The sequence below is a fragment of the Delphinus delphis genome, chromosome 7 (assembly GCF_949987515.2).
Source record: "Delphinus delphis chromosome 7, mDelDel1.2, whole genome shotgun sequence".
NCBI lineage: Eukaryota > Metazoa > Chordata > Mammalia > Artiodactyla > Delphinidae > Delphinus > Delphinus delphis.
The window spans coordinates 19,452,559-19,476,142 of record NC_082689.1 but is presented as its reverse complement, the minus strand read 5'-3'; the positions used below and the strand labels follow the sequence as shown (position 1 = coordinate 19,476,142).

The following is a 23,584-nucleotide window of genomic DNA, read 5'->3' as shown; positions in this document are numbered from 1 at the left end:
CCAGCTACCCCCAGGCTATTGGAGATAACATTATAGAAGAGGTCATATCTGAGCAGCAGTAGAAGAGCGTTGCAGACCAAATGGCTATATAACATGCTTTCAGTATACTCATACAACTCAGAGACCTTGGAAAGCCTTTGGTTCCATCCTTCTGCCATCACTCAGAGAATTTGAATTGGCGGTTTTACTGGCATGACTGGAAAATCTAGTCCTGTTCTTGCAGATCTGGGTTGAGACAGGGATTCATTGTATCACTTGTCTGTTTACACAGGAATGTATAGATTGGGAAAGCTTGAGATGTGGAGATTAGAACATGGAAGGAATGGCCTGGTGTTTTACTTCCTTAGGCATTTTTCTGTAGTTTGGTGAGGGTGGATACATTTTGTCAAGGGTGAGCTCTTATGCAGGGTGGTGGTGATTTCATCCACGGCCATTCTAGAGCGAGCGTCAAAAGTTGGACTTCCAGTTCTCATGTCACACAGTCTCCTTTTCTCAGCGAACACTAAGACTGCTCAACTTCTTTAACATTGTTGTCTTCTCCCAAGAAGGGCTTAAATTTGGTCTAAAGTTCTCATTGATGAATTCTAAACAGTAACAGGGTCTAAGTTACCTCAGTGAAACAAGACTTGTGCAAAGGCTCAGAGCCCAGAAAAAGCATAGTATTCATGAAACTGGAAGAAGTGGAGGTGGGGTGAGAGGAGGGATGAAAAATTGGTCAGCTCATAAAGGGCTTTGTGTGCAAAGGTTAAATGAGTTAAGACTTCAGCTCGAAGTCTTTTTTTTTTTTTGATTTTGTGGGGACTACTCTTCGTTGTGGTACGCAGGCTTCTCATTGTGGTGGGTTCTCTTGTTGCGGAACACGGGCTCTAGGCACCGGGCTTCAGTAGTTGCAGCACTCGGGCTCAGTAGTTGTGGCACACGGGCTTTTGTAATTGCGGCTCACGGGCTTAGTTGCTCCGCGGCATGTGGGATCTTCCTGGATCAGGGATTGAACCCATGTCCCCTGCATTGGCAGTCGGATTCTCAACCACTGCACCACCAGGGAAGTCCCCAACTTGAAGTCTTACGCTAAAGCTTGGGTTCCATTCACCCAGAAATTTTTTAAATTTCCTGAAAAATGTAACCTCTTTTCACATTAAATCTAAAGAGACTAATAAGCAGTAGTCATTATCCTGAATGTAATCTGGTTCTCCCAGTGCTTTGCAATTTGCTGTCTGTTTAGTCTCAGAAGTAATTTTATCACCTATGTTCTTCCAGAACCAGAGAAAGGCAAAAGGATTAACAGTGCTTTCCCACACTCATTGAAGATCGGGCTTGTTAAGTACTTTGTGATCTCTCCTCTGAATCTGAAGTGCATTGATAGCAGCCAGCACTTGTAATATTTCACATTAGGTGTAGGTTATTATTAGCCTCTGCTGGTCAGAGGGCTCAGAGGTCACACCCATAGGGCACACCCTGGAGCGTAAGTTGCCGTTCATCTCACACCAGATTCTCTTCTGGTTGCTTTTTGCTTCATCCTGGCAGGAGTTCAAAGAAGGACGCAGAGCCAGCCACACAGCCCCACAGGTCCTCTTTAGCCACAGGGAACCTCCTCTCGAGCTGAAAGACACCGATGCCGCCGTGGGCGACAACATCGGCTACATTACCTTCGGTGAGTGGGGCGGGTTGCCGCGTTTGCGCACCTTGATGGGTTCATACTGCAGTTGAAGTGGTTAAGGGGGGCGGGGGTGAAAGCAGGCATATCGATCATTCCTGTTGCCGCTGCCATGACTGTAGGAGGCCTGCCACGGACGCTAGTACAGGTCGAGTGCTATTTTTATACAGTAATCATTTTCCTTTTTTCCCTGTTTTTCCTAAATCCTAAGGAAAAAAGTGTAGCCTGTGATAGCAAGTGTGAGGAGTTAGGGCCATGTAAGCATTGCTAAGCAGCTGGGTGGGAATACTGTGTCCTTTGGCGTTTCTTGGTTTTTTGCTGATTTAGACCAGAGCTCCAGCCATGATTCACTTACTCCACTTTCCCCCTGAAAAAATTCACATGCTCCCCTGTTACAGTTGCTTCAGCCTAGTGAGCTGGCTCATCATCATAGCTGACGGTTTAGAACCGCAGCTTGTTCACCCACTGCCCCAGATGCCACTAAAATGTCCCCCTTTCTGGAGTTTTCTTTAATTCACCTCAGTGCTGAAGGTGCACCAGTTTATCAAAGATGAGCGAGTTGATTTACCAGGTTTCATTAAATCTAAGGTACATTGTTTTTTCACGTTACTCTCTGAGTTTGGCACACAGCTCACAATTCGCAGCCTGCCACAGTTTAATTTGGCAGCATCTCTCTTTATGGTACCTAAACTGATGGTAAACTTACAGTCATTAGCATCTCAGCACCTTTGCAATGTAGTTATCTCCTGGCCTGGTGCTCTTTTCTCTCAGGGCAAGCTGACACAGGGGTCCCACCCTTTCTTATGAGGCATTCCTTTTCATTTCAACAAATCTTTATACTTGAGGATTTCGCTTATGGTGAGACCACTGAGTAGAGTGGGTGCAGAAGATAGAGAGGGCTCCAGGGAGCCAGAAGGAGAGGTGTGCAGGTCGGCCCAGGCGCAGGGCTGAGTGACTGCACAGGGCTTCAGGGGGTTGGCGGCAGGGGGGCTTTTCTCAGCCCCCAGCCAAAGCAGCTTCTCCTGCCCATCCTCATCAAGAGCGCTCAGATCCTTCTCCCTTGCTGTTTGGTTTTCACCACAGACTACATGACCCTCTGTGGATCTAGTTTATCTGAAGACTTACTCTGCTTCAGCACCAAGGACCTAGGACAGGCAGGCTTTGTTCTCTAATCCTGATTGCTCCACAGTCCACCCAGGTAGCCAGTAGTGTCATCCTCCAGAGAGACTGCTGAGCTGCAGAGGCAGGAGCTCATAGGTGTGTGGCAGAAGGGGTAGATTTCACAGTGCACAGCCAGAGAATCCAGACCTGGAATGAATGCCAGGGCCAAACCCTTTCCCTGAGGAGCTCTGGTTTTCGACCATGATCGCCTCCATTTGCACTCACTGGCAGGAAACCCTGACAAAGCCCAGGCATAATGAAATGAGTGGACGGTCCTTAAGGAGGGAGAGATGGAGCTGACTGTAGGCTGCTGGTCGTCCCGCCCTTTGGCATTGGTGTTATTAGACCCTGACGCCTTGCCTATCCCCCTCCCCCACCGCCGCCCAGTGCTGTTCCCTCGCCACACCAACGCCAGTGCTCGAGACAACACCATCAACCTGATCCACACGTTCCGGGACTACCTGCACTACCACATCAAGTGCTCAAAGGTGAGTGAGAGCAGCTGCAGTGCCTCAGTGTCCTGTGCTCTGGGTCATTCTGTCCACCAGAGCTGATGCCGTAGAAAGTCATCTCTGTATTCCAGGCTCTTGCTATGACCTCTTGTAGGTGGTTCTAGAGGCTTCAAGAAATCATGGCCTTTCTCCATCTCTCACTCACCCCTCCCCATAGCAGAGAGGTGAATATATGCTTCCTTGCATGGCCCTGTGTCAACCCTAGGGTGGATATTCCCAGACCTTCCTGATAATTTCTGCTAATTAGAGCAAAGCTGTCTTTCTAGAAGATGACTCTGCTTCAGTACCCATTGTGTTTGCCTCCAGGCCTATATTCACACACGTATGCGGGCAAAAACATCTGACTTCCTCAAGGTGCTGAATCGTGCACGCCCAGATGCTGAGAAAAAAGAAATGAAAACAATCACGTGAGTCACACCGTCCTGCAAAAGGACCACCTTCCTCTCCTAAGCTCACCAAGGAGGAGGTAGTGGTGTCGGTGGCCCAGGTGTGTCTGGGCAGTAGCTGCATGTGAGGCAGGCAGGGTTGGGCCTGTAGCTGCCCAGCAGACTGAAGATGGGACACACAGGTTTTCACTTCTCAGTGGGTTTCCTTGTTTCTACATCTTTATGAGTGAGGAGAGTGGCAGCTAGGATAAAATACAGAGGGACCTTTTTACTGACATCAGCTGTGTTCTCTTTGGGCCTGAGTTGAGGGGCCAGTCTTGTCCTTCTCAGGGTCTTCTTGGAGAAATGAAGTAATTTGCTTAAGGACATTTAGTTGAGTAAATAGGCGTGGAACCACCCCTAAGTGTTCTTTTTCCTGGTCCACTTCGCGGCAGGAATTTTGCATGGAGAGGAAGTTACCTTTATCAGGGATGGAGGTGATGAGAGCCCTAAATGGTGTGAGGCTCTACATGCAGGAGGCCAGCATGGTCTGAGGCCTGGGGATTTGGGTCTGTGCCAGGTGCCAGATCTTGGGTCCCCCTCTGGTGAAGTTTAGGCAGTCCTGTTCTCCAGGTAGGGTAATAAGTGCTGATCTGCTGTCTTGTGCCCACTGAGTTAAAAATCTTGAGGTGAAGTAAGCCTACCCACAACCGTCACAGCCAGTGCATTTGCCAGCACCCCGTAATCTTGGGGGGAGCCTTCAGTAGGTACGGTGTGCCTAGGGCTTCAGGCTCCTTCCCCTGGCGTCTTCTGCCCAGCTAGTTCCTGCTGCCATTCAGCAGGATGAGAGAGGCGTCTGACGCCTGCTTGCCTGAGCAGAGGGTTTTAACCTCAGACATTTATACAGAACAAGTTAAGTCGCCCCTGCCTTCTTTAGGCTTTAGAGGCTGCCTGTCTCTTCGTTAGGAAATTGGTACCAAAGGCCTTTCTCTATAATAGCTCCGCCCACTGCCCAGAGCCAGCGGAGTGTTTAGTCCACAGCTCAATCCTCTGCTTAGAGAGAGGTGTCCACGTGCCGTGGCAGTATTCATTCCTTCTACCGTGGCATAGCCACAGATGCCAGCTTCGTGGCATACCCTAAAATAGGCAGAACTCACAAGGTGGGGAGACAGCAGGGTGTGTGCCCTGGGGGACGCACGCTCTCACTGCCCTGCAGAGCCTTGCCTCCGTCCTGGAGTTTACAGGTCCCCCTTTCCCTGCTTGCTTCTCTCACCCACACCACTTTGGTGACCTTGAGTGTGAGGCAACCAATTTTGTGCCACTTTCAGGGCCCAGTGAAGAGACAGGCAGTTCAGTAGAGGCCAGGAGGTGAGCCAGCAGAAGGCAAACTGACCTGGCCAGCCTGTCGCCCACCGAACAGGAAGGCTGGGCATCATGAGCTGCTGTGTCACCGTCAGCCCTGTAACTGCCTTGTCCATTCAGGAGAAGGGCCCACTAGGCGGCCACCACCCAGTGTCTCCCTGCACGGCTTCTCCCCTGCCCTGTTAACACAGCCAGCAGGCGGTCGTGGGGGGTCATTGCAAAGCGAGTGCAGTGGACAGAGGGCAGGGACAATTCCCTATCCTGATGGGGGACTGGGAAGAGATGAATCCATGAAATGAGCAAACTGTCCATAAACCTCCTTCCTGGAACTTACGAGGAACAGCTTTGCCTTTTTCTGTCCTATGACGTCAGTGGCAGAGGTGGGCCCCAGAAAGGAGAAGGGTGAGGTAAACAACTGCATCCACCCTGAAAACCAGATCGTGTTCCCAAGGGTGGGCAGAAGAAGCCGGGACCCCTGCCCTGCTGCGTGAGGTTTCAGAACCCAGAGCAGCATGAAGGCGCGTGGCGGGTCTGCTATGATCAGAAGCCAACCGTCAGCACCCCGCAGAGCTCTGCCTGAATTGGATACACGTGAGCTTTTTACTGGGGAATGGATAACAAAATATTTTAGCTTCATTTGGGGTTGGATGAGACGATCAGGGCAGGAAAGCTTTAGCGCCTGTATTTTTGCCTCAGTTGCCCGTAGTTCTCAGCTCTAGCTTCCAGGATGCTTTACCAAATGCGCACCCCTATCTTCGGGAACCAGCCTGTTCCCACAGTTGGCTATTCTGGGGAGAAACTGGGTGGAACAGGACGCCCCAGTTCAGGAACCTTAAGTCAGGCAAGCGTTCCGTGGCTGAGTGTAGTCACCACGTGACAGCACGAAGCACCTTTAACCTTGGAAGTTTGGAGGGTTGCTTCTTTGGACGTCCTGCCCCCGTGGTGAAAGATTTAAGGAACTGCTGTCTGCTAGCCCGAATAGGTATAAACTGTGTAGGAGGACCCTGAATGCTTTACTCGGAAGAGGATTGAGCCCAGTCTGAAATGCAAATAGGTCTAGGCCATCCAGAAATTGTGGGCAGGTGATTCTCCTATCTAACTTGGTACATTTACTGTCCTCGTGGGCTTATTAGCACAGGTGTTACTTGGTACCCCAAAGTATTCAATAGGGAGGAAGAGACGATGAGACATTTCTGTGAAAGCTGGACCTTAGCCCGTGCCTGGAATTCCTACATACCTCTGCCTGAGGAACCTTACCACCTCGTGTTTGCTGTCTCTTCCGGGACCCCATTCCTAGCCCAGAGCATGAGGTGGACGGAAAGGTGAACAGAAACCAGCCTTCACACTTACTCTCTGCTTTTGAAGGGGGAAGACGTTTTCATCCCGCTAACTCTTGGGAACAGGAAGAGGAAGCGGCTGGCAGCTGAAGGCTGGAACACTTGCTACTGGATAATCGTAGCTTTTAATGTTGCACCTCTTCAGGTTCTTAAGGGATTCTCCGTTTTGGTTCCATTTTGTACACGTTTGGAAAATAATCTGCAAAAACGAGCTGTGCTTGCAAGGACTTCATGGTTCCCAAGAATTTTAAAAAAAAGGAAAAAAACGAATTCCACTTGATCAACTTAATTCCTTTTCTTTATCTTCCCTCCCTCACTCCCCTTCCCCTCCCCCTCTTTTCCAAGCTGTTTTGCTTTGCAGTATGTTACTGGTAATGAGTTGCAGGATAATGCAATCTTAACTTGTTTTCTCCTAAGTATTTGAGTTCAGAACTCCTGTATCTAAAGAAACACGGTTGGGGTCATTAATAAAGAAAATCTTTCTATCTTACATGAGAATTCACTGGGTTTCTGGACTGTGAGTCCAAACAAGAGAGGAGAAGGGATGAAGGGTGCACCAGTACTGCCCTTGAACCTGCAAACCTGCACTGGAAAAGCTTAGGTTCCGGAGGCCCCTCCCCACCCCACCCCCTGCCAGCCTCCCTGTAGAGGAGAGAATGGCTCACTGGTAAGCTCTTAGTTGGCATTTCTGGGTAAACTTAAACATACTCACTGTAAAGCTTGGTTACTAAGTCTTGGCTGTGGCCAAGAAGCTTGCAGGACAGTGACAGGCACTTTATAATGTGTTTTCTGATGAAGTCTTTTATCTTGAATAATGTATAACGTTTCCCCAAATGTGTTTCATGGTGTGTGTGGTTCTGCAGGTCATTATGGGTCTAATGCAAACAACTGGGCAGTTTCTTTCTCACACAAGAGCCCAATAGCCTGGCATTCCACAAAACTCACTGTGGGAGATGCTTACCTAATAAACAGGATGGAGCCTAGCAAGGTATCCTGCTGTCCCCACTGATGCCTAAAATACAATTGGTTCAGAAAGTTGGCTTGGTGAAGAAAAGAACTTTAGGGGCACCTGAAATGGTCTAAGGGTGACCCTAATGGTTTCTACCTTCTTGCTTTCCCTTTTGTCTCCATCAAGTTCAGTGTGTTTCAAACTGGTTTGAGACTGTTAATGAATTGTGAAATGTCCTGACATTTTTATTTCCTAAACTATTGTGAGATAATTGTACATTCACTGCAGTTGTAAGAAATAGTACAGAAATTCTGTAGTACAATATCACAGCCAGGAAGTTGACACTGACACAATCCCAGCCTTGCTCAGACTTCACCAGTTTTGCATACACTCATTTGTGTGTGTGTGTGTGTGTGTGTGTGTGTGTGTGTGGTGTCTTCCGTGCATTTTTTTTTCACGTGTGACTTCATCAACGTTTTTTAAAAATAGTATATATATACTAATCAGAATGCGTCACTCCTATTAAGGGTAAGTACTGATTTAGTTACAGACATGTTGACTAGATTGTAAAAATGTCATTTTACTGTGGGTCATGATCAGATTTAAAAGCAACAGGTCATTTAGTTATCCTGGCTTCGTTTCACTCAGGATCAGTTACGTTCCCATCCCCTCAACAAATATGTGCCCGGGAGAGTGCTGTCCCCTTGGTGGGGCTGACCGTGACTTTCGAGAGTTCACCACATCGAGTCTTCCCAGTGTTTTCCTGGGATGTGGCGCCTCATCACCTACTTCTGGTGGATGGAAAACTGGGCTAAATTAGATCTATTGAGAGACAGTGACATAGATGTGTTCTGTACCCCAGGAGCTATCGAAGGGGTTTGCAAGGGTAATTTTGGCCAGAAGTTGTTTTTGCTCTCCTGCTGACTTTAGGACATAACTCCGTAGTAAGTTGGAACTCACTGTATTTTGCCAATAATGGGGATCAGACTTCTGAAAAGTGCTGTAAATGGCAAAACCAGGGTTGCTTAGAAAATATGGAGTTAGGAGAAAAAGAGGCATTAAATATTTTTTAATAAACCCTAAGGAATTGTCTTAATTCCAAGACTTTGTCAGCATAAAAACCCATGCTGGTGAAAACCCCTCTCCAGACATGCTCCTTTGTCTTCATCTGTTTCCAGGGCACAGTTAACTCTTTCTCAAGGACCCTCCGTCCCCTTTGTGGACAAAGGCACACTGTAACTTCAGCCAAAGCCCATAGAATTGTAGGAGGAGGGAGGTCTCAAGCTGAGGGTCAGCATGCTGAGAGGATGTGGGTGACGAGAAACGGGATCTAGTCTCAATTGCTGCTAATTTGCTGCCTTACCCTAAAGGTCCATACCTGGGAGGTATAGATGAGCTGGGATATAAGCTGGAGAGGTGGAAGCAGTGTTTAAGACAGACCTGGGTTTGAATCCATGTTCCACCACTTAATAGCTATGTGACTGGGTAAATTTCTTAATCTGAGCCCCGATGGCCTCATCTTTGGACATGACACCACCTATTTCACAGGGCTCTTAAAAAGGAATAGAGAACAGATAATAAGTGCCTATCACATTGTAGGCATTTATAATGCCTATAATTATCATTGATAACACCGTCTAATAAATCTTAGTTACATTCTTGTACTCTAAGAGGATCAGAGTGGCAGGACTGCTGAGAAGCCAAGTCCAGCATAAACCAAGGTCGCTCTGCATTGGGGTTTTTCAGGTCCTCACCAAAAACGGTGATATTTTTCACTGTTTGGTGGCCCTCAAGCTGCCGCGTGGGGTGAGAAGGGTGTTAGTGGGAAGCTCCAAGTCTGGATAAAGTGCGACCTGGGCAAGCTAAGAACCAGGAGCTTGATGGAAAAGCAAATAAGACTGTAACAGGAAGTGGAGGTGTGGAACCAGAGGACATGAAGCTGAAGCCAGGAAGAGGAAGTAATGCCAGCTGCTGCGTCAGCCCTTCTACCCAGAGCTGATACTTGACAGTTACCATTTCAGTTCCCTTCAGTCTCATTCGCAGTAGGCCTGAGGGACCCTCGTCCCAGCAGCTACAGAGACCTAAGACCAAAGCCTGGGTCGGCTCTGGGGGCCATTTTGAATTCAGTGCTTCCCCCTTCTGGGGATTGCTAAAAGCACTGCAGTTTGTGTGACTCCGAGGGAGGCTTGAAGAATCTGTCGTAGCCCTGACAGGACTTTAAAGTCTTCCTGAAGCCAGGATCCTGGCCAGACTTGGTCACAGGACTGTCCCCAGAGCCCTTCAGAGGCTCCCAAGGGCTCATCAGCCGGAGCCTATGGGGAGCCACCCAGGGCCGACAGGAAAATTTCCAGGAGAATGGGGTGCACGAAGGAGACCCAGGTGGATCTCCTGCCACAGTCCAGATTGGACACCATGATACAGGCTCTACCTGAGAGGAGAACGGGGACTGAGGTGGGGAACTCTAGGGCCCACAGATCCGCTGGATGGAGCATCTGAAAACTGCACCAGAGCCCTCTTGTGGGCGAAGGAGAGAAGGCTGGGGATAAGTCAGTCCCAGGGACTGATGGAACAGAGAGGAACTAAATGATCCAATAAGGAGGAAACAGGGCTGAGCTGAGGACAGAACCCAGGCTCCCCAGCTCTGGCTCCCGAACTTGTTCTCCTTTACACGTCATCCCACACAGTGTTTAGACAGAGTAGCGAAGAAGAAACACAGACATCTTGGATCCTGCAGGGAGGAGGCCAGGGCTGGGAACAGAAGGAGGTCTGTTTATTCCTGGCAATCCAACATGAGACGCCCCACTCCCACTTCTGTCAAGGCCCCAGGGTGAACTCTCCCAGAGCCTCTGACTTCTGCACCGCCAGATAGCATGGGGCCAAGAGCGTCCACTGGAATGCAGCATCCTCCCACCCACCAGCTCCCTTGAGGATGGGTTTGAGGCTGGGTGCTTTCCTCTTCCCAGTTTTTGTCCCAACAGAGGTCCTTCTCTCCAGGACTCCTGACTGCTATGCAGGGTTGGCAGAGCTAGACCTCTCAGGCCTCCAGCCCTTCAGGCCCAGGTCTCACCGAGAGAGCACAGAAAACCCCTTGCTCCGTCTACAAGGAACGTTTTCCTAATGTCTAAACTCCAGCTTTCTCGCTGCAGTTTTAGCCTGTTCCCTCCCACTTCAGGCGTCAAGAGAGTGTAACTGCTTGTCTCCCTCACCCCAAAGCCTCACTTGACACAAGCTGGAAATTGGGTCTTCCTGGCCTTGAACTTGCCCTTCCTCTCACTCTGCCTAGTTTCTTGTGTTTCCCTGTGGAGTGAAAGTGTCATTCCCCTCTTGCTTTGCACAGGCTCTCTATCAGCCTTTCTCAATGGAATTCTCAGAGGGGACAGGTGGCTGGAGGGAAGGGATGTGCAGAGAAGGCCAGAAATCCCTTTCATTGTGTGCTTCTGTGCCGAGCACTGACCCAAGTCCTTATCACACGCTTTTTTTTTTTTGGCTGCACCAGGCAGCATGCAGGATCCCAACGGCGAGGGATCCAACCTGTGTCCCCTGTAGTGGAAGCGCAGAGTCTTAACCGCTAGACTGCCAAAGTCCCCCACACATTTTCTCATATAGTCTCACAAGAGGTGAATACAATATGAGCCCCATTTTGCAGATGAGGAAATTAAAGTAAGAGAACTTTAATAATTTACTCGTTTAAACAGCCAAAAAACAGGATCCAAAAAGGATTCTGAGATTTAAACCCAGGCTTTCGGATTCCAGCACTGGCTCATGCCTCTTAGTCGTCATGGAGGAGGGAGGAAGGGAATCACTGGTTGAGAACCCTCCCCCATTAGGTGTCAGGTACTGGGATGTATGCAGTTACATGTTATCCCATGGTATTCCCCACAACAACAGTGACAGGTGGTTTTCCTTGTTTCCATTTTACAGGTGAGAAAATTGAGGCCCAGAGGTAGCTTGCCCCAAGTCACAACCCCAGAGCTATTTGTGCCTCATAGCCCAGAACTTGACTCACAAAGTAGTTGAGAAAAGTGTGGAATGACCCCAGATTCTGGAAGGCAAGCCTGGCTTTATAAGCTGAAATTCCCTACCAGGTGATAGGAAGGGCAGGCAGTGAAGATTCTCATATTCCAAACATCCCCCCACCACCACCACCATCAGACACACACCACTATGCGGACTGGCACTGTCAGCTGGCTTGGCCACTCCAGGGGTTTAAGGCTCATAAAATGTAAATATATGAGCTGGGAAGTGGAGAAGGTAGACTAAATCATTGTTCACTAGCTGGAATGCATTTCTCAGATTAGCTAAGCAGTAGCGGGCCAGAGGGCTCCAAGCTGGGTGACCTGCCTTGGTGGCAAGCTATGGCCAGTGGCTGGAGAGGGACCACTGGTACAGGAGGGTAAGGAGGGGGCACTGGAGAAAGGGGAGGAAGGCCTCCCAGTACTGCAGCTCAGGGTGTGCCAGGTCCCACCCCCCAGAGGCGGGGCCAGGCTGATCCCCGCCAGCCTCAGCTCCATCCCTCCAGGAACCCAGGCGAGGGCAGAGCCAGGGAGAGCAGTGGAGAGCCGGGGCCCTGCTGTACTCGCACAGTGGAGGTACCATGCCCTTACCGGTCAGGACACCAGACATCGCCAGAAGCCCTGCAGCGCTGGCTGCGACAACTCCCTGACACTCAGAGGAAAAGCCCAGGCTGGGGGAGCAACACCTGTCCCTCACAGCCATGTGAGTACCTACCCCCTCTCCCCCTTCCCCACCCGGCCCCCGGGGCCACACCTGGAGACCTCGACCCCAGATCTTGCAGAGGCCATTGCACGCAGCCTGAGCCACCAGAGCCTCCGGGTTGTGCAGGTCACACGGCCAGCACACCCATAAGACTGCTGGGAAGTCGCCCCGGCGGCCGACCCTGCCTTTCTCGCTGGTCTGTTGGAGGTAGGGTGGGAGACTCACTCCAGTGAAGAGCTGGGAGCTCCAGCCCATGACTCCAGAGTCCAGGATTGAAGTAACGGACTCTGAGGTCTCCTGGGGTTTAATAAAGTTGACAGTGCAGGGATGAAGGGGAACAGAAACTGGAGGGCCGCTGGAGAGGCGAAGATGTTCCCAGCGGACGGCACTGGGGGAGGTTGAGGAAGAAGAAACAGAAGCTGAGGGTAAAGGGGTGCAGCAGCTTGGGGGGACCTGAGAGGAGCTGGGGATAGAAGGGGCAACATCTCCTGCGCTCAGGGTGGCCGTGGGGCCCTCTAATCTTCTGACCCGGGGGAGGCGGCAGGTAGGAATCCTTTCCCTCTTGGGAAACGGGCTGCTCCCGTTGACAGAAGCAGGAGTTCCCACAGGGCCCAGGACCCCTCCCCTGTCCCCCATCCCTATGATGTGGCAGTGGGGACAGGGCATGGGAGGACTGGGACAGGTCAGAGCCACAGAGAGGCCAGGCCCTGCCCAGCGGCTCCTCCTCCCTCTCTGGGCTCGCTTCAGCCCTCTGCCGCCGGCATCTGCACATTCACTGCCAACCCTCCCCCCTCCCAGCAACTCCTCCCCTCCTCCAGTTCCCAGGAAAGGCCCTGTTGCTAGAGAGGTAGGGATGCGTCAAGTTTATGGGCTGGAAGTCCTGCCCGGAGGCTGCTCATTGAGGTGTAACTGGTGACAAGGCGGATGGAGGGGAGGTGCAAGGGACCGGGCAACCCCTTGCTGCCACCCATTGCCCTGGCCTCATCACTAACTCAGTGAGCCCTGCCTCAGGGTGACTTCTGCCCCTACCTGCACCCCGAATCCTTAGCAACCTACCACCTCTTAATGCACGGGTGCCCACGAGCCTGCGAGCATCTGAAGACAAGGACCGCCCTCCTTCATTTAGCACCCACCCCGAGTCCCTTGTCCCGGCTCTGGCCCCAGCCCGAAGGAGGCCATCAACTGTTGGCTGGCCAGAGGACCACTACACACCAGCCAGACCCTATCCTATCCTGTCAGCTAATTTGTTAGATGCCTCACCCGGTGGAGGCAGGGATGGTCAAAATGCTTTGGGGATGGGTGGGTCCACTTTTCAGCCTAAACAGAGGCATAAACACAGCTGCCCAGAGAGGACCAGACAGATAACAGAAATGGGCCGACAGGGCTGGGTGGGGACTGTGGGAGCTGTCTGAAGGCAGCCACAACTCAACTCCAGCTGGTTGCTATCATACAGGCAGGACCTGATTTTTTTTAAGCCCAAAATATGAATTTTTATGTAAATTTTAATTGGCAATTCATTGGGGGGAAAATGTGTATCAGCAAACAGGATATGGCCCACAGTCTGTTGGTCTGCGACCTCTGGATTAATGTGCAGCCTTGCCGAGCAGACAGTGACCTGCAGCCCCACCCTAACTCCGGTTGCCCCATCTTCCATCTAGGCACGCCCGCTGCTGCTCCAGGTCTCCCCCGTCCCCAGGCCCAAGATGACACCCAACAGCACCAGGGAGATGCCCAGCCCCATTCCCGCAGGGGCCCTGGGGCTCTCCCTGGCCCTGGCAAGCCTCATCGTCGCTGCCAACCTGTTCCTGGCCCTGGGCATCGCCAGGGACCACCGCCTGCGCGGCCCACCCGCTGGCTGCTTCTTCCTGAGCCTGCTGCTGGCCGGGCTGCTCACCGGGCTGGCGCTGCCCGTGCTGCCAGGCCTATGGAACCAGAGCCGCCGAGGCTACTGGTCCTGCCTCTTCCTCTACTTGGCTCCCAATTTCTCCTTCCTCTCCCTGCTTGCCAACCTCCTGCTGGTGCACGGGGAGCGCTACATGGCAGTGCTGCGGCCTCTGCGGCCCCGCGGGAGCACCCAGATGGCCCTGCTCCTCACCTGGGCTGGCCCCCTGCTCTTTGCCAGCCTGCCTGCCCTGGGCTGGAACCACTGGGCCCCTGGGGCCAACTGCAGCTCCCAGGCTGTCTTCCCAGCCCCCTACCTCTACCTCGAAGTCTATGGGGTCCTGCTGCCCGCCGTGGGCGCTGCCGCCCTTCTCTCGGTCCACGTGCTGGCCACCGCCCGCCGTCAGCTACAGGACATCCGCCGGCTGGAGCGGGCCGTGTGCCGCGGCGCGCCCTCGGCCCTGGCCCGCGCCCTCACCTGGCGGCAGGCCAGGGCACAGGCTGGAGCCACGTTGCTCTTCGGGCTGTGCTGGGGGCCCTACGTGGCCACCCTGCTCCTCTCCGTCCTGGCCTATGAGCAGCGCCCGCCGCTGGGGCCCGGAACTCTGCTGTCTCTCATCTCCCTGGGCAGCGCCAGTGCGGCGGCCGTGCCCGTGGCCATGGGGCTGGGTGATCAGCGCTACACGGCCCCCTGGAGGGCGGCCGCCCAGAAGTGGCTCCGGGTGCTGCGGGGAAGACCCCAGGGCAGTCCTGGACCCAGCCCCGCCTACCACACCAGCAACCAAAGCAGCATGGACCTCGACTTGAACTAGGGGAGGGGCCCCTGCTCGTTCCTACTAGAAGCATCCGTCCATCTTGGCCACCAAGCCCATCTCCACTTATCCCCGCACCTCTGGATCAGAGACCCTGCCCCTATACGACCCCACCCTGACTGAATAAAGCTCCCCTGGCTCCCAGCTGTGGTTATCTCATTCCACAACTTAGCAAAGGAGGGACAGGCGAGCAGCTGCGGAAAGAACCTAGAGGATCCAGGGAGATTCCAGTTCCAGACAGGCAGGCAGCTAGCTGTAGGTGAGGATGCTGCTGCCTGAGGGGGTGAGCTGAGGCACCTTGAGATCCGGCAGATGTGGCAGGGAGCCTCACCCCGACACGCCCCTCACTGGTTCCTCCTCATGTCCGGCCACCACGAAATCCACACAGACACGTCTCTGGGAAGTATATTTTATTTACATTTTTAAAATCTGTTAACTAATATCTCTTCCTCCTTTCCGCCCCCAGAGACTTGGGAAGGGAAAGAGCGGGAACTTCGAAGACCTACTCCCCACATACAAATACACACCCCCATGGCTCACACCAGCAAAGGAAGTGAAAGAGAAAGAGGTCTGAACCTCCCTCTGAAGGGCGTGCCAGGTCTGGGCGAGGACTACGAGGGAGAGGGCGGGAAGGAGGGGCCCGAGGGGTGGGACTCTTAAGAGAAGAAAGGGACAGAGAGGGGGCAAGTCAGTTTGAAGTGGTTGGAAAGTGAGTCCGAGGCCCGTCCCCTCCTCTTCCCTCCTACCCTACCGCCTCTGCTGATGGGGATCTCTGTGCCCCCTCCACACCAGACACAAAGCAGAGGCTGCAGCTGTTAGCGGTCAGGCCTCTGGACACAAAATACTTTTGCTTTGTGGTCTCCTGACGTGGTCACCACCAGGGAGGCATCTCTGTGGACAGAAGACACAGCTGGGAGGGACTGGAAGACCTCGGGCCCACCCCAGGCCCACCACCCAGGGGCCCTCTGGGGACCTCCTGCAGCTCATCCTCAACTCCAGACCCCTAGTGCCTGGCGCTGGGCGGACCCACACCCAGTGAACACGCCTGAAGCCAGCAACCAGCAAGGGGATCAGAGGAGAGCCGCCCGCATGGGGGAAGGGGTCCCAGCCCCTGCGCCCAGGGGATGAGATGTGAGGCCGCACCGTCAACGGAAGATGACTCCCGCAGGCTTGCCAGCTCTCCTGCCTCACAGGCAGGCCCAGGCCTTGGGGCCTAGCTGCCCCCTATACCCTAAGGACCCTGTGACACCCCCATGGGCTATTCCCACCTTCCAAACACAGAGACCCCAGCCCTTGCCCAATTCACTCACTTGCTGAGAGCAAAGTCCAGGATCTCGGCCGTGTGGCCCCGGTAGTCAGTAAGCAGGCGGCCGGTCCGAGCGTCCCAGAGGCGCACAATGCCATCCAGGCTGCAAGTGTAAACCACGGCGGTGCCTGCCTCCCACAGCAGCTGCACGATGCCCGACTGCAGCAGGGTACGGCAGAAGCGGCGTGCGGTCAGGGGCGGGAGAGCTGACAGGCATCTGCTCCCACCTCTCAAGGACGGAGGGAGGGACTATGGGCCATAGGGAAGGACCAGACAGGAGCCAGGTCTGGGGCAGACGCTCCCAGAGACCTGGGATTCCCATGGCCGGGGCCATGGCTCCAGGCTGCCTGTACCTGGTGCTGACACTGGTGCCTGAGGGTCTGCGTAGATAGGTCATAGATGGCCAAGGTCCCATCCAGGTAGCCAACAGCTGCCAGAGGCATCCTGGGCAGAGGAGAGTATCACGACAGCTCGTGGAGGGACCTGGACTCGGGGTCCCCCAGCCCAGGCCCCCTCCCCCAAGCCCCCTGCTCTCGTGTCAGGCTGAGGCCCCGCTCACACTCACACACTGCAAAAGCCCAAGGACTCCACGGAGTTGGACTCGCTCTCCTCCCCTTCTCCCAGATTGGGCTGGGAGGCCACGGTCTCGGGTCTGAAAACGCCCACCACCTATGAGCCAGGGGAGAGGATCAGAGAAGAGCCTGGAAACATGGTCCTCTATTAAGAGAAGAAAGGCAGTGGGGCAAGGAGGCTGGGTGAAGGATAAGAGACAAAGGGGAGGAGACGCAGAAAGCGGAGGCCCCAGAGCCAGGCTCCAGGTCCCACTCACCTTGCCAGTGGTGGCACTGACCAGCTTGGCCTGGCAGTCCACAGAGCCAGTGAGGATCAGGCTGCCGTCCTGGTTGGTGGCAACACAGGTCAGAGGGCCTTGGTGACCCTCGGTCCCTAGGATGAAGCAGAGGAATAAGTCGGATTTCATCCTGTCCCAGGTCTCAGCCCCCGCCCCACAAAGGCCTAGGTTAACACCTTCCCCACCCCAGATACCTTTTAGTACATGGATAGAGTTTCCCTGCTTCAGGTCCCAAACCCGGATGGTACCATCTTCATAGCCGACCACAGCTCGCTTCCCTAAAGGGCCAGAGATGGAGATGAGGAGAGAAGAACAGATAGCACACTCAGACACATCAGCAGGGGAGGGAGGGGATGGGGGCAAGGAAGTGAGGGAACACACAGCGCCCCAGGGAAGACCCAGTCCCGGGTGGAAAGGGGGAGCTATCTGCTCTGGGGCCTGGGAGGTCAGTGCTCCCAAGAGCAGGCCTCAGAGTTTGCTGGCGGTGGCCCAGGAGGGAGCCAGGGAGACGCGTAACCCTGGTCCCCACCTCTCTGCACTCAGGAAAGCTGCTCTCACCATCAGGGAGGACTCGGCCACAGGTGGCTGGGCAGTTGGGGCCCTGGAAGGTCTTGCAGTCACCATTCGGGACCTTCCACATCCAGGTGTTGCCGTCAGCCGTGCCCGCCAGTAGGACAGGTGCCCGAGAGTGCCACTCCATCCACTGGGCAGAGACAAAGGCTCAAGAGGGAGGCCCCTCACCCCATCTCACCTAGGAGTCTGCCCCATGAGGTCTGCCAAGTTTTCCCCGCTTCTGAGTCAGCAGGCACATCCCAGGGAATGGGCCTAGACATTCTTGCTGTACTCTGGGGGTGTACCGGCTCAGAGCTGGCTTGGTCTGCTCAAGGTGGCACGGACCCCCAGGGTCTCACCCCTCCCCTGGCCCTCAGAGTTGAATCCCACTCTGATGATCTCACCTCCAGATCTCCTGCTTCAAAGGACCAGACCTCCTCTTTGGTGTCCACCTGCCACACTTTTAAGAGGCCACTCATGTCCCCTGTGGCCACCAGGGTAGAGTCGTGGCTGAAAGCAGCACAGGTCACAGAGTCTTTGTGGCCTGCAGAGAAGCGTGGGCAGGAAGAGAAGAGAGCATCAGCGTACCTGGTGCTGGGGACACGGGACCCAGGTATCTGGCCCCCAGAAAGGACCAGCTGGGAAAAAAAAGGATGGGTCCAAACTCAGAAAAACTCAGAAAAAAGGATGGGTCCAAACTCAGAGCTGCTCCAGAAGCCAACATCCCCATGTCTCCCCAGGGGAGACACTGCTGGCCCCCCACTCAACCATGTATAGCCCAGGCCTATGTCTTCCCCATTCTGTCCCTTCCACATCTCTGCCTGAAATACTCACAGCCTCCTTCCTGCCCCAATTCTCCTTCACTAGTGTCACCTCCTCCCAGGCCTTTCCCTGACTCCCTCAGCCAATCAGTGCCTCCCTCCCCTATGCCCACAACAGACCATTTTATTCTTTGGGGCCCTCAGGCCAAGTATAGAGCTGGCAAAACGGGAGTCCGTAAATGGCTATTGGAGGCACAACCGCTGCAGGCCAGCCCCCTAAGACCTCTAAGGGGCAGGACCTCAGCCAGGCCCGCTCACCTGCACACTCAAAGAGCAGTTCCCCGTCGCTGAGCCTCCACACAAAGGCTTTGTCATCTTCGCCCCCTGTCACTGCCAAGGTGTTGGTCTTGGGGTCCAGGCTCACACAAAACACAGATGCTGTCCCAAGAGATACTCCATGAGTAAGGAGACAGGGCTCCCACCCAGGATTCTGTCCTTCGGGACCTTTGGGAAGCCCACCCCCTTCCACCCAAAGTAACACTTCTTTCCTCCTGGAAAAGAAGGGCGCATCCAAGTTCTTCTAAGTTTCAAGCATCAGGTTGTTGGAGAAATCCCTCCCCAAGCTTGCCGAACTCTAAGTCCTTCTCCAGGACAGATCCCCCTTCAGTGCTGTTCCCTTCACCACCCCACACTGATGCCATGGACAAGAGAAAGGTACATGTGCAGCGCTTACAATTCTCAGCATGGGATGCCACCAGTCTGGGGTCTGAGTGAGGAAAGCGTCATGTTACTGGTTCCTTATTAAGAGCTAATATTTAAGAGGATTATCTAAAACATGCTCCAAAAGGTACTATTACCTGTAATTCACAATAAAAGAACTTTTACCAGTGACAACTTCTTAAAAGGAAACTAAAACCCAGAGACTTTAATAAAGATCATAAACAGACGAGTAGCTGGGATAGGATTTGAACCCAAGTGTCTCAACTGACTCCAGGAGCCAAGCTCTCCTCCATTCCATCATACTGCCCCCCTACCTGTGAGCTCCTCCAGGGCAACGCCAGCATTTTCCCACCGCTGTGTCCCTCATAATGCTCCCGACACAGCGGATGGCTGATGCTCAAATGCCCACCTGGACTGGGTTTACGATGGATCTCCTCAGAGACCTACCTGAGTGCAATGCAAAGGTGACTTCGCTATCGTCTGGGCCCTCCATGCTGCCGACCACCCCTTCCTGGGGTTCCAGAACCCAGCCCTCCTCATTGCCATCTTCCTCTTCCTCTTCCTCAAAGTCCACATCTTCCATCTCCTGGGCCAGATCGTCTGCTTTGGGGAGAGGGTTAAAAGATGGGGTTCGGCAGGCGGTAAGAGGGATAGGAAGTGCGGGGAGGCTGGGGTGGTCGTGTGGCAAGAGGGCAAGGTGAGGTCAGACAGAAGGGGTGAAGCGGCAGGGGGAGAGGGCGTATGGGACGGAGGACAGGACAGGTCTGTGGACCTGGGGTTGGCCAGGGACCGTGTGGGAAGGGAGGAGCGAGGGAATGATGGGAAGGGGGGGTGTGTGAGGGGAAGGGCCAGGGGAGGCGTCAGAGGAACCCCCACCCCGGCCAGGCCTGAGAACTAAGTGTGGGGTTGGGGGAGAGGGGAAGGGCGAAGGAGGTCGGTAGGAATGACCGGTGGGGTGGCGGGTGGTGGGGTGGGGGTGGGGTGGGGAGAGAGAGAAGCAGGGGTCAAAGGCCAGTGGTGAGCGCCTCCTGTCCCGTGGCCCGAGGATCGACAGCTCTCACCCGGGTCCGGCGGACCGGGATCCAGTTCTACCACCTCGATAATCTCTTCATCACCATGGAAGCTTAGGGTCTCCAGTGGAGGGGTGTCAGCGGTGGCCCCGCTTTCCGATTCGGACTCCATGCGGCGCAAGCGGCGAACCACTTCTCTGGGCCCAAACGCCTCCCAGAGTCAGCTCTGCGCGACGACGCGGAACTCGAGCCCCTCCTCCCGGGAGGAAGTAGGCGTAGGCGACTCCCCGGCAGGGAGAGCGACGGCCTCTCGACCAATAGAGAAGGGGGTGGGCTGGCTTAACCACCAATCACAGGGCAGAGTTGGGAGACGGAGCCGGGGCGTGGAGAGGAGAACCCAACTCCGCCCGACCTGACTCCGCCCCCAACAGGAGGGCAACAAGCGAGCGTGCGCGCCTCCGGGGTATCTCCTGGGAATAGTAGTTCTCCCGGGTCTGTTCCGCGGGCTTCTGGGAGATGTAGTTTCTGCTCTGTAGGCTGGACGGGAAGAGCGGGGGAGGCCCCTTACGCAAACTACAATTCCCGGCGGGGAGCGCGGTGAAGGGGGGTGGGTTGTGAACATGGCGGCGGTGGTAGCTGCTACGGCGCTGAAGGGCCGGGGGGCGAGAAATGCCCGCGTCCTCCGGGGTAAGGAGAGGGACCCCGGGGAGGGCCGGACTGCAGGGGGCACCCTTTTACTCACATCCCGCTCGGCGATAGCAGGAGGTCAGGGCTGTCGATTGCTGCCCGCACCCCTCTGCAGGATCTTAAAGAGTCTGGGAGCTAAAAGATGCTCTCTAGAGGTCACCCAGTCCATCCCTTAGCCTTCCCGTTACACGACACCTCTGGGGTCTTGCAGCGAAAGGGAGCCCCAAGGAAGCCTTTTAGACTCCCGTGCTCCAGGTGTTTCACACTCACCGCAGTGCAGAGGAAAGAGCCCTGGGCTTCTGGAGGCTTGGGTTCTAGCCCCGGATAATTAGCAGTTTGACCTTGGGCGAAGCAGTTCGTCTCTTGGGGCTTCAGTTTCCTCTTCTATAAAATGAGGGGATAGAGTAGACTACCTTTAAGCTCCCTTCCAGTGCTAACATTCTGCAGTTTGAAAGCCATTTCTCGGATTTCCTTCATACGTCTCAATGTGAGCCCCACTGCAGTCCTTCACATCCTGTCGTCTGATGAGATGAAGAACAGCGAAGCTCGCTCTCCTGGCACCAGGGTGATGAGCCCGCAGTGACGTGGAAGTGGCTTTCAAAGGTGCCACCTCGATGGCGATTTTCCCATTTCCCTCTGGACTTTCCCTGGTACTTGTTACTCCAAACTGCAGTCACTCCCCTTCCTCAGATCTCAGCCATTCCTTCCCCGGGCTTTCTTCTCACCTTCTCTTACCTACCTTCCTTGCCTCCATCCACAGGGATTCTCTCAGGAGCCACAGCTAACAAGGCTTCCCAGAACAGGACCCGGGCACTGCAAAGCCACAGCTCCCCAGAGTGCAAGGAGGAGCCTGAGCCCCTATCCCCTGAACTGGAATACATTCCCAGAAAGAGGGGCAAGAACCCAATGAAAGCTGTGGGACTAGCCTGGTGAGTTTTAACTAACCCTTTGCCCACCAGTGGGGAGTGGCATCAGGGGAGGGTGGAACCCAGAAACTTCTCCAAGTTTCAGGTGGTGAGCTGAATCCAAGGTTGCGGAGACCGGATTGCTGGGTGTGAGGACTGGAATCTCAGAGGACTGGGGCAGGGGAGGGAGTTGGGAAAGTATGTGAAATTGGAGAGATAGTGGGTTTTCTGTGGAGTGAGCTGAGCTAATCTGATTCATATTTGGGTCCCTGGCCTCATCCTCTCTTTTGGGAGCTTGGGGCAAGACCCAATTGAGATTTTAATAGAGATTTAATTGAGATCACGCGAGATTATATTAGTTGTATAGTAGTAGCACCTACAAGGTGTTCAGTGCATTGTTATTTGAATCTGACTCTGATCTTAATACGTATTATTGATCAATATTAAAAGAAAAAAGGGGGGAAAATTAACATTTTTTCCAGCACCTAAGGTGTGCCAGTACTTTATCGCGTAATGTTTTAGGCTTTCTGAGATAAACAGGACATCCCCATTTTACAGAGGAGGGAACTGAGGCTCAGAGCTGGATTCTCACCAGGTCTTGTGACTCCATGACCTTTCCCCACACTGAAGTGCCTCCCACGTAGCAGTTACTCAGATTAAGAAGGGGAGTCTGGGAGGGGGTATGGGGTGGTTTAGGCAGAGGGAATCTTTGCCAGGACTTGGAGAGGGAAAGAGGATGGGCTGTCTGGAAAGTCTTGCACAGTTGCTACAGCAGGAGATGGCAGGGCTCATGCTGAGGAGTGTCAGGCTAAAGGGGAAAGGAATGACGAGGTGGGCAGAGACCCAACCACACTGGCCCTTTTGTGCCGTGCCTAGGAGTTTGAACTTGGCCAGGAAGTGATAAGAGAGCTATTACGGGGTTTTGAGCAGGGCAGCGACAGGATCTGATTCGAGTGGGACCCTCCAGCAGCCAGCACAGAGGCTGAGTAGATGCGAGTGGTATTGCAGTGTTTGTGCAATTGGTGAGGCTGGAATGAGATTCTCCCCAGCTCCTCTGGCTCAGGCTTGGCCCCTCCCCAAACCCCGTGCACATCTCCCCACCCCTAGGGCCATCGGCTTCCCCTGTGGTATCCTCCTCTTCATCCTCACCAAGCGGGAAGTGGACAAGGACCGTTTGAAGCAGATGAAGGCTCGGCAGAACATGCGGGCATCCAACACGGGCGAGTATGAGAGCCAGAGGTTCAGGGCCTCCTCCCATCATGCCCCGACTCCTGAAGATGGGTCCCCGGGTGCAGTGGTGAGGAACACTGCCACCCTCCCCTAGACTGTATTGATTGTGGCCTCCAGACTGTCAAGTCCTTTCTGGTTTTTGCCTCTGAGGCCCACCAGAGGGCGCATGAAGCCCAGGCTGCTGCCAGCCCCATCCCTCCCAAGAAACCAGCCAAAGGCAAATAAAGTTACTGAGAGTTTGAGTGGAAAGGAACCAGGACTGGGTTTGTGAGTCCCTTGGGATGGGAGGGGCAGAGTGTGGGGTTGGTTACTCATGTGTGCTCCCTCTCACAGAAGCCTCAGTGTTCCAGGCTGAATGGTTGGGGAAACCACAGAGACTTAAGTACAAGCCTAGGCTCAGGCCCTGGGGACCAAGCCCTCAGAGCTGCTGGCCAGGAGGGTGGGGTTCCATTCAGCCTAAACAAATAATAAGGAGAATCAAAGAAGGCGTTCAGGGTGTGGAGGTTAAAAAAGCACTTAATCCTCTTGGCTGAGTCCAAATGACTCAACCTCTCTGGGCCTCAGTTTCCTTGTTCGTTAAGAGGGATTGAACTAGTGATTTCTAAGGCAGGAGTTCTAAACCTGAACGTTGTGGTCCATCCCCACCCCCACGCCCCATATGTGAAATCGTGTGTACACATACAGTTTTGAGGGGAAGAGAATTCATGGCTCTCATGCACTTTTGTAAAGGGTCCGTGGTGCAGGTCATGTGCAATGGCTCTGAGCGGCCCCTGCCAGACCTGGGGTTGAGGGTTGAGCCATCCATCGCCAGGAA

The 23,584-nt window shown here is 54.0% G+C and overlaps 4 protein-coding genes across 8 annotated transcripts in view; 3 read left to right on the top strand and 1 right to left on the bottom strand.

Annotated features, from left to right (window-relative positions):
* ARPC2 (actin related protein 2/3 complex subunit 2) overlaps positions 1-6,881 on the top strand; it is a 29,642-nt gene extending 22,761 nt beyond the window's left edge. For both annotated transcript variants that reach the window (XM_060016136.1, XM_060016137.1), the window contains exons 8-11: positions 1,525-1,651; positions 3,203-3,303; positions 3,634-3,734; positions 6,420-6,881. In XM_060016136.1, coding sequence (XP_059872119.1) covers positions 1,525-1,651; positions 3,203-3,303; positions 3,634-3,734; positions 6,420-6,444 — 354 coding nt within the window. In that variant the 3' untranslated portion in view covers positions 6,445-6,881. The remainder of the gene's footprint in view (positions 1-1,524; positions 1,652-3,202; positions 3,304-3,633; positions 3,735-6,419) is intronic.
* Positions 6,882-11,884: 5,003 nt separating this feature from the next.
* Positions 11,885-14,988, top strand: GPBAR1 (G protein-coupled bile acid receptor 1). The gene is made up of 2 exons (XM_060016135.1): positions 11,885-12,056; positions 13,715-14,988. Exon 2 carries the CDS (start codon positions 13,760-13,762, stop codon positions 14,747-14,749), a length of 990 nt encoding a protein of 329 aa, XP_059872118.1. The 5' UTR covers positions 11,885-12,056; positions 13,715-13,759; the 3' UTR covers positions 14,750-14,988.
* A 137-nt stretch (positions 14,989-15,125) lies between these two features.
* AAMP (angio associated migratory cell protein) lies at positions 15,126-20,198 on the bottom strand. 4 transcript variants are annotated; one of them, XM_060016128.1, is made up of 12 exons: positions 20,000-20,198; positions 19,386-19,541; positions 18,952-18,984; positions 18,537-18,656; positions 17,862-18,001; positions 17,464-17,608; positions 17,100-17,183; positions 16,885-17,000; positions 16,621-16,724; positions 16,409-16,499; positions 16,060-16,214; positions 15,126-15,640 (listed from the first exon to the last, which is right to left on the bottom strand). In XM_060016128.1, exons 1-12 carry the CDS (start codon positions 20,118-20,120, stop codon positions 15,565-15,567), a joined length of 1,341 nt encoding a protein of 446 aa, XP_059872111.1. In that variant the 5' UTR covers positions 20,121-20,198; the 3' UTR covers positions 15,126-15,564. The 4 variants fall into 4 exon arrangements, with proteins under 4 accessions (XP_059872111.1, XP_059872112.1, XP_059872113.1 ...); XM_060016129.1 differs by having other exon boundaries at positions 19,386-19,538; positions 20,000-20,197; XM_060016130.1 differs by lacking the exon at positions 18,952-18,984 and having other exon boundaries at positions 20,000-20,197.
* Positions 20,199-20,546: 348 nt separating this feature from the next.
* Positions 20,547-23,041, top strand: LOC138413841 (probable hydrolase PNKD). The gene is made up of 3 exons (XM_060016125.1): positions 20,547-20,635; positions 21,396-21,564; positions 22,648-23,041. Exons 1-3 carry the CDS (start codon positions 20,569-20,571, stop codon positions 22,862-22,864), a joined length of 453 nt encoding a protein of 150 aa, XP_059872108.1. The 5' UTR covers positions 20,547-20,568; the 3' UTR covers positions 22,865-23,041.
* Positions 23,042-23,584: the final 543 nt, after the last annotated feature.

Bases quoted from the DNA above. Each gene is read 5' to 3' on its own strand.
- GPBAR1 (XM_060016135.1), top strand. From the start codon at position 13,760: ATGACACCCAACAGCACCAGGGAGATGCCCAGCCCCATTCCCGCAGGG.
- AAMP (XM_060016128.1), bottom strand. From the start codon at position 20,120: ATGGAGTCCGAATCGGAAAGCGGGGCCACCGCTGACACCCCTCCACTG. The intron at 19,542-19,999 runs GTGAGAGCTGTC...CTCTCCCCAAAG, and splicing joins TCCCGGTCCGCCGGACCCGG to CAGACGATCTGGCCCAGGAG. The intron at 16,725-16,884 runs GTGAGTGGGACC...CCTGGCTCATAG, and splicing joins TCAGTGCCACCACTGGCAAG to GTGGTGGGCGTTTTCAGACC.
- LOC138413841 (XM_060016125.1), top strand. From the start codon at position 20,569: ATGGCGGCGGTGGTAGCTGCTACGGCGCTGAAGGGCCGGGGGGCGAGA. The intron at 20,636-21,395 runs GTAAGGAGAGGG...CTCCATCCACAG, and splicing joins AAATGCCCGCGTCCTCCGGG to GGATTCTCTCAGGAGCCACA. The intron at 21,565-22,647 runs GTGAGTTTTAAC...CCCCACCCCTAG, and splicing joins AAAGCTGTGGGACTAGCCTG to GGCCATCGGCTTCCCCTGTG.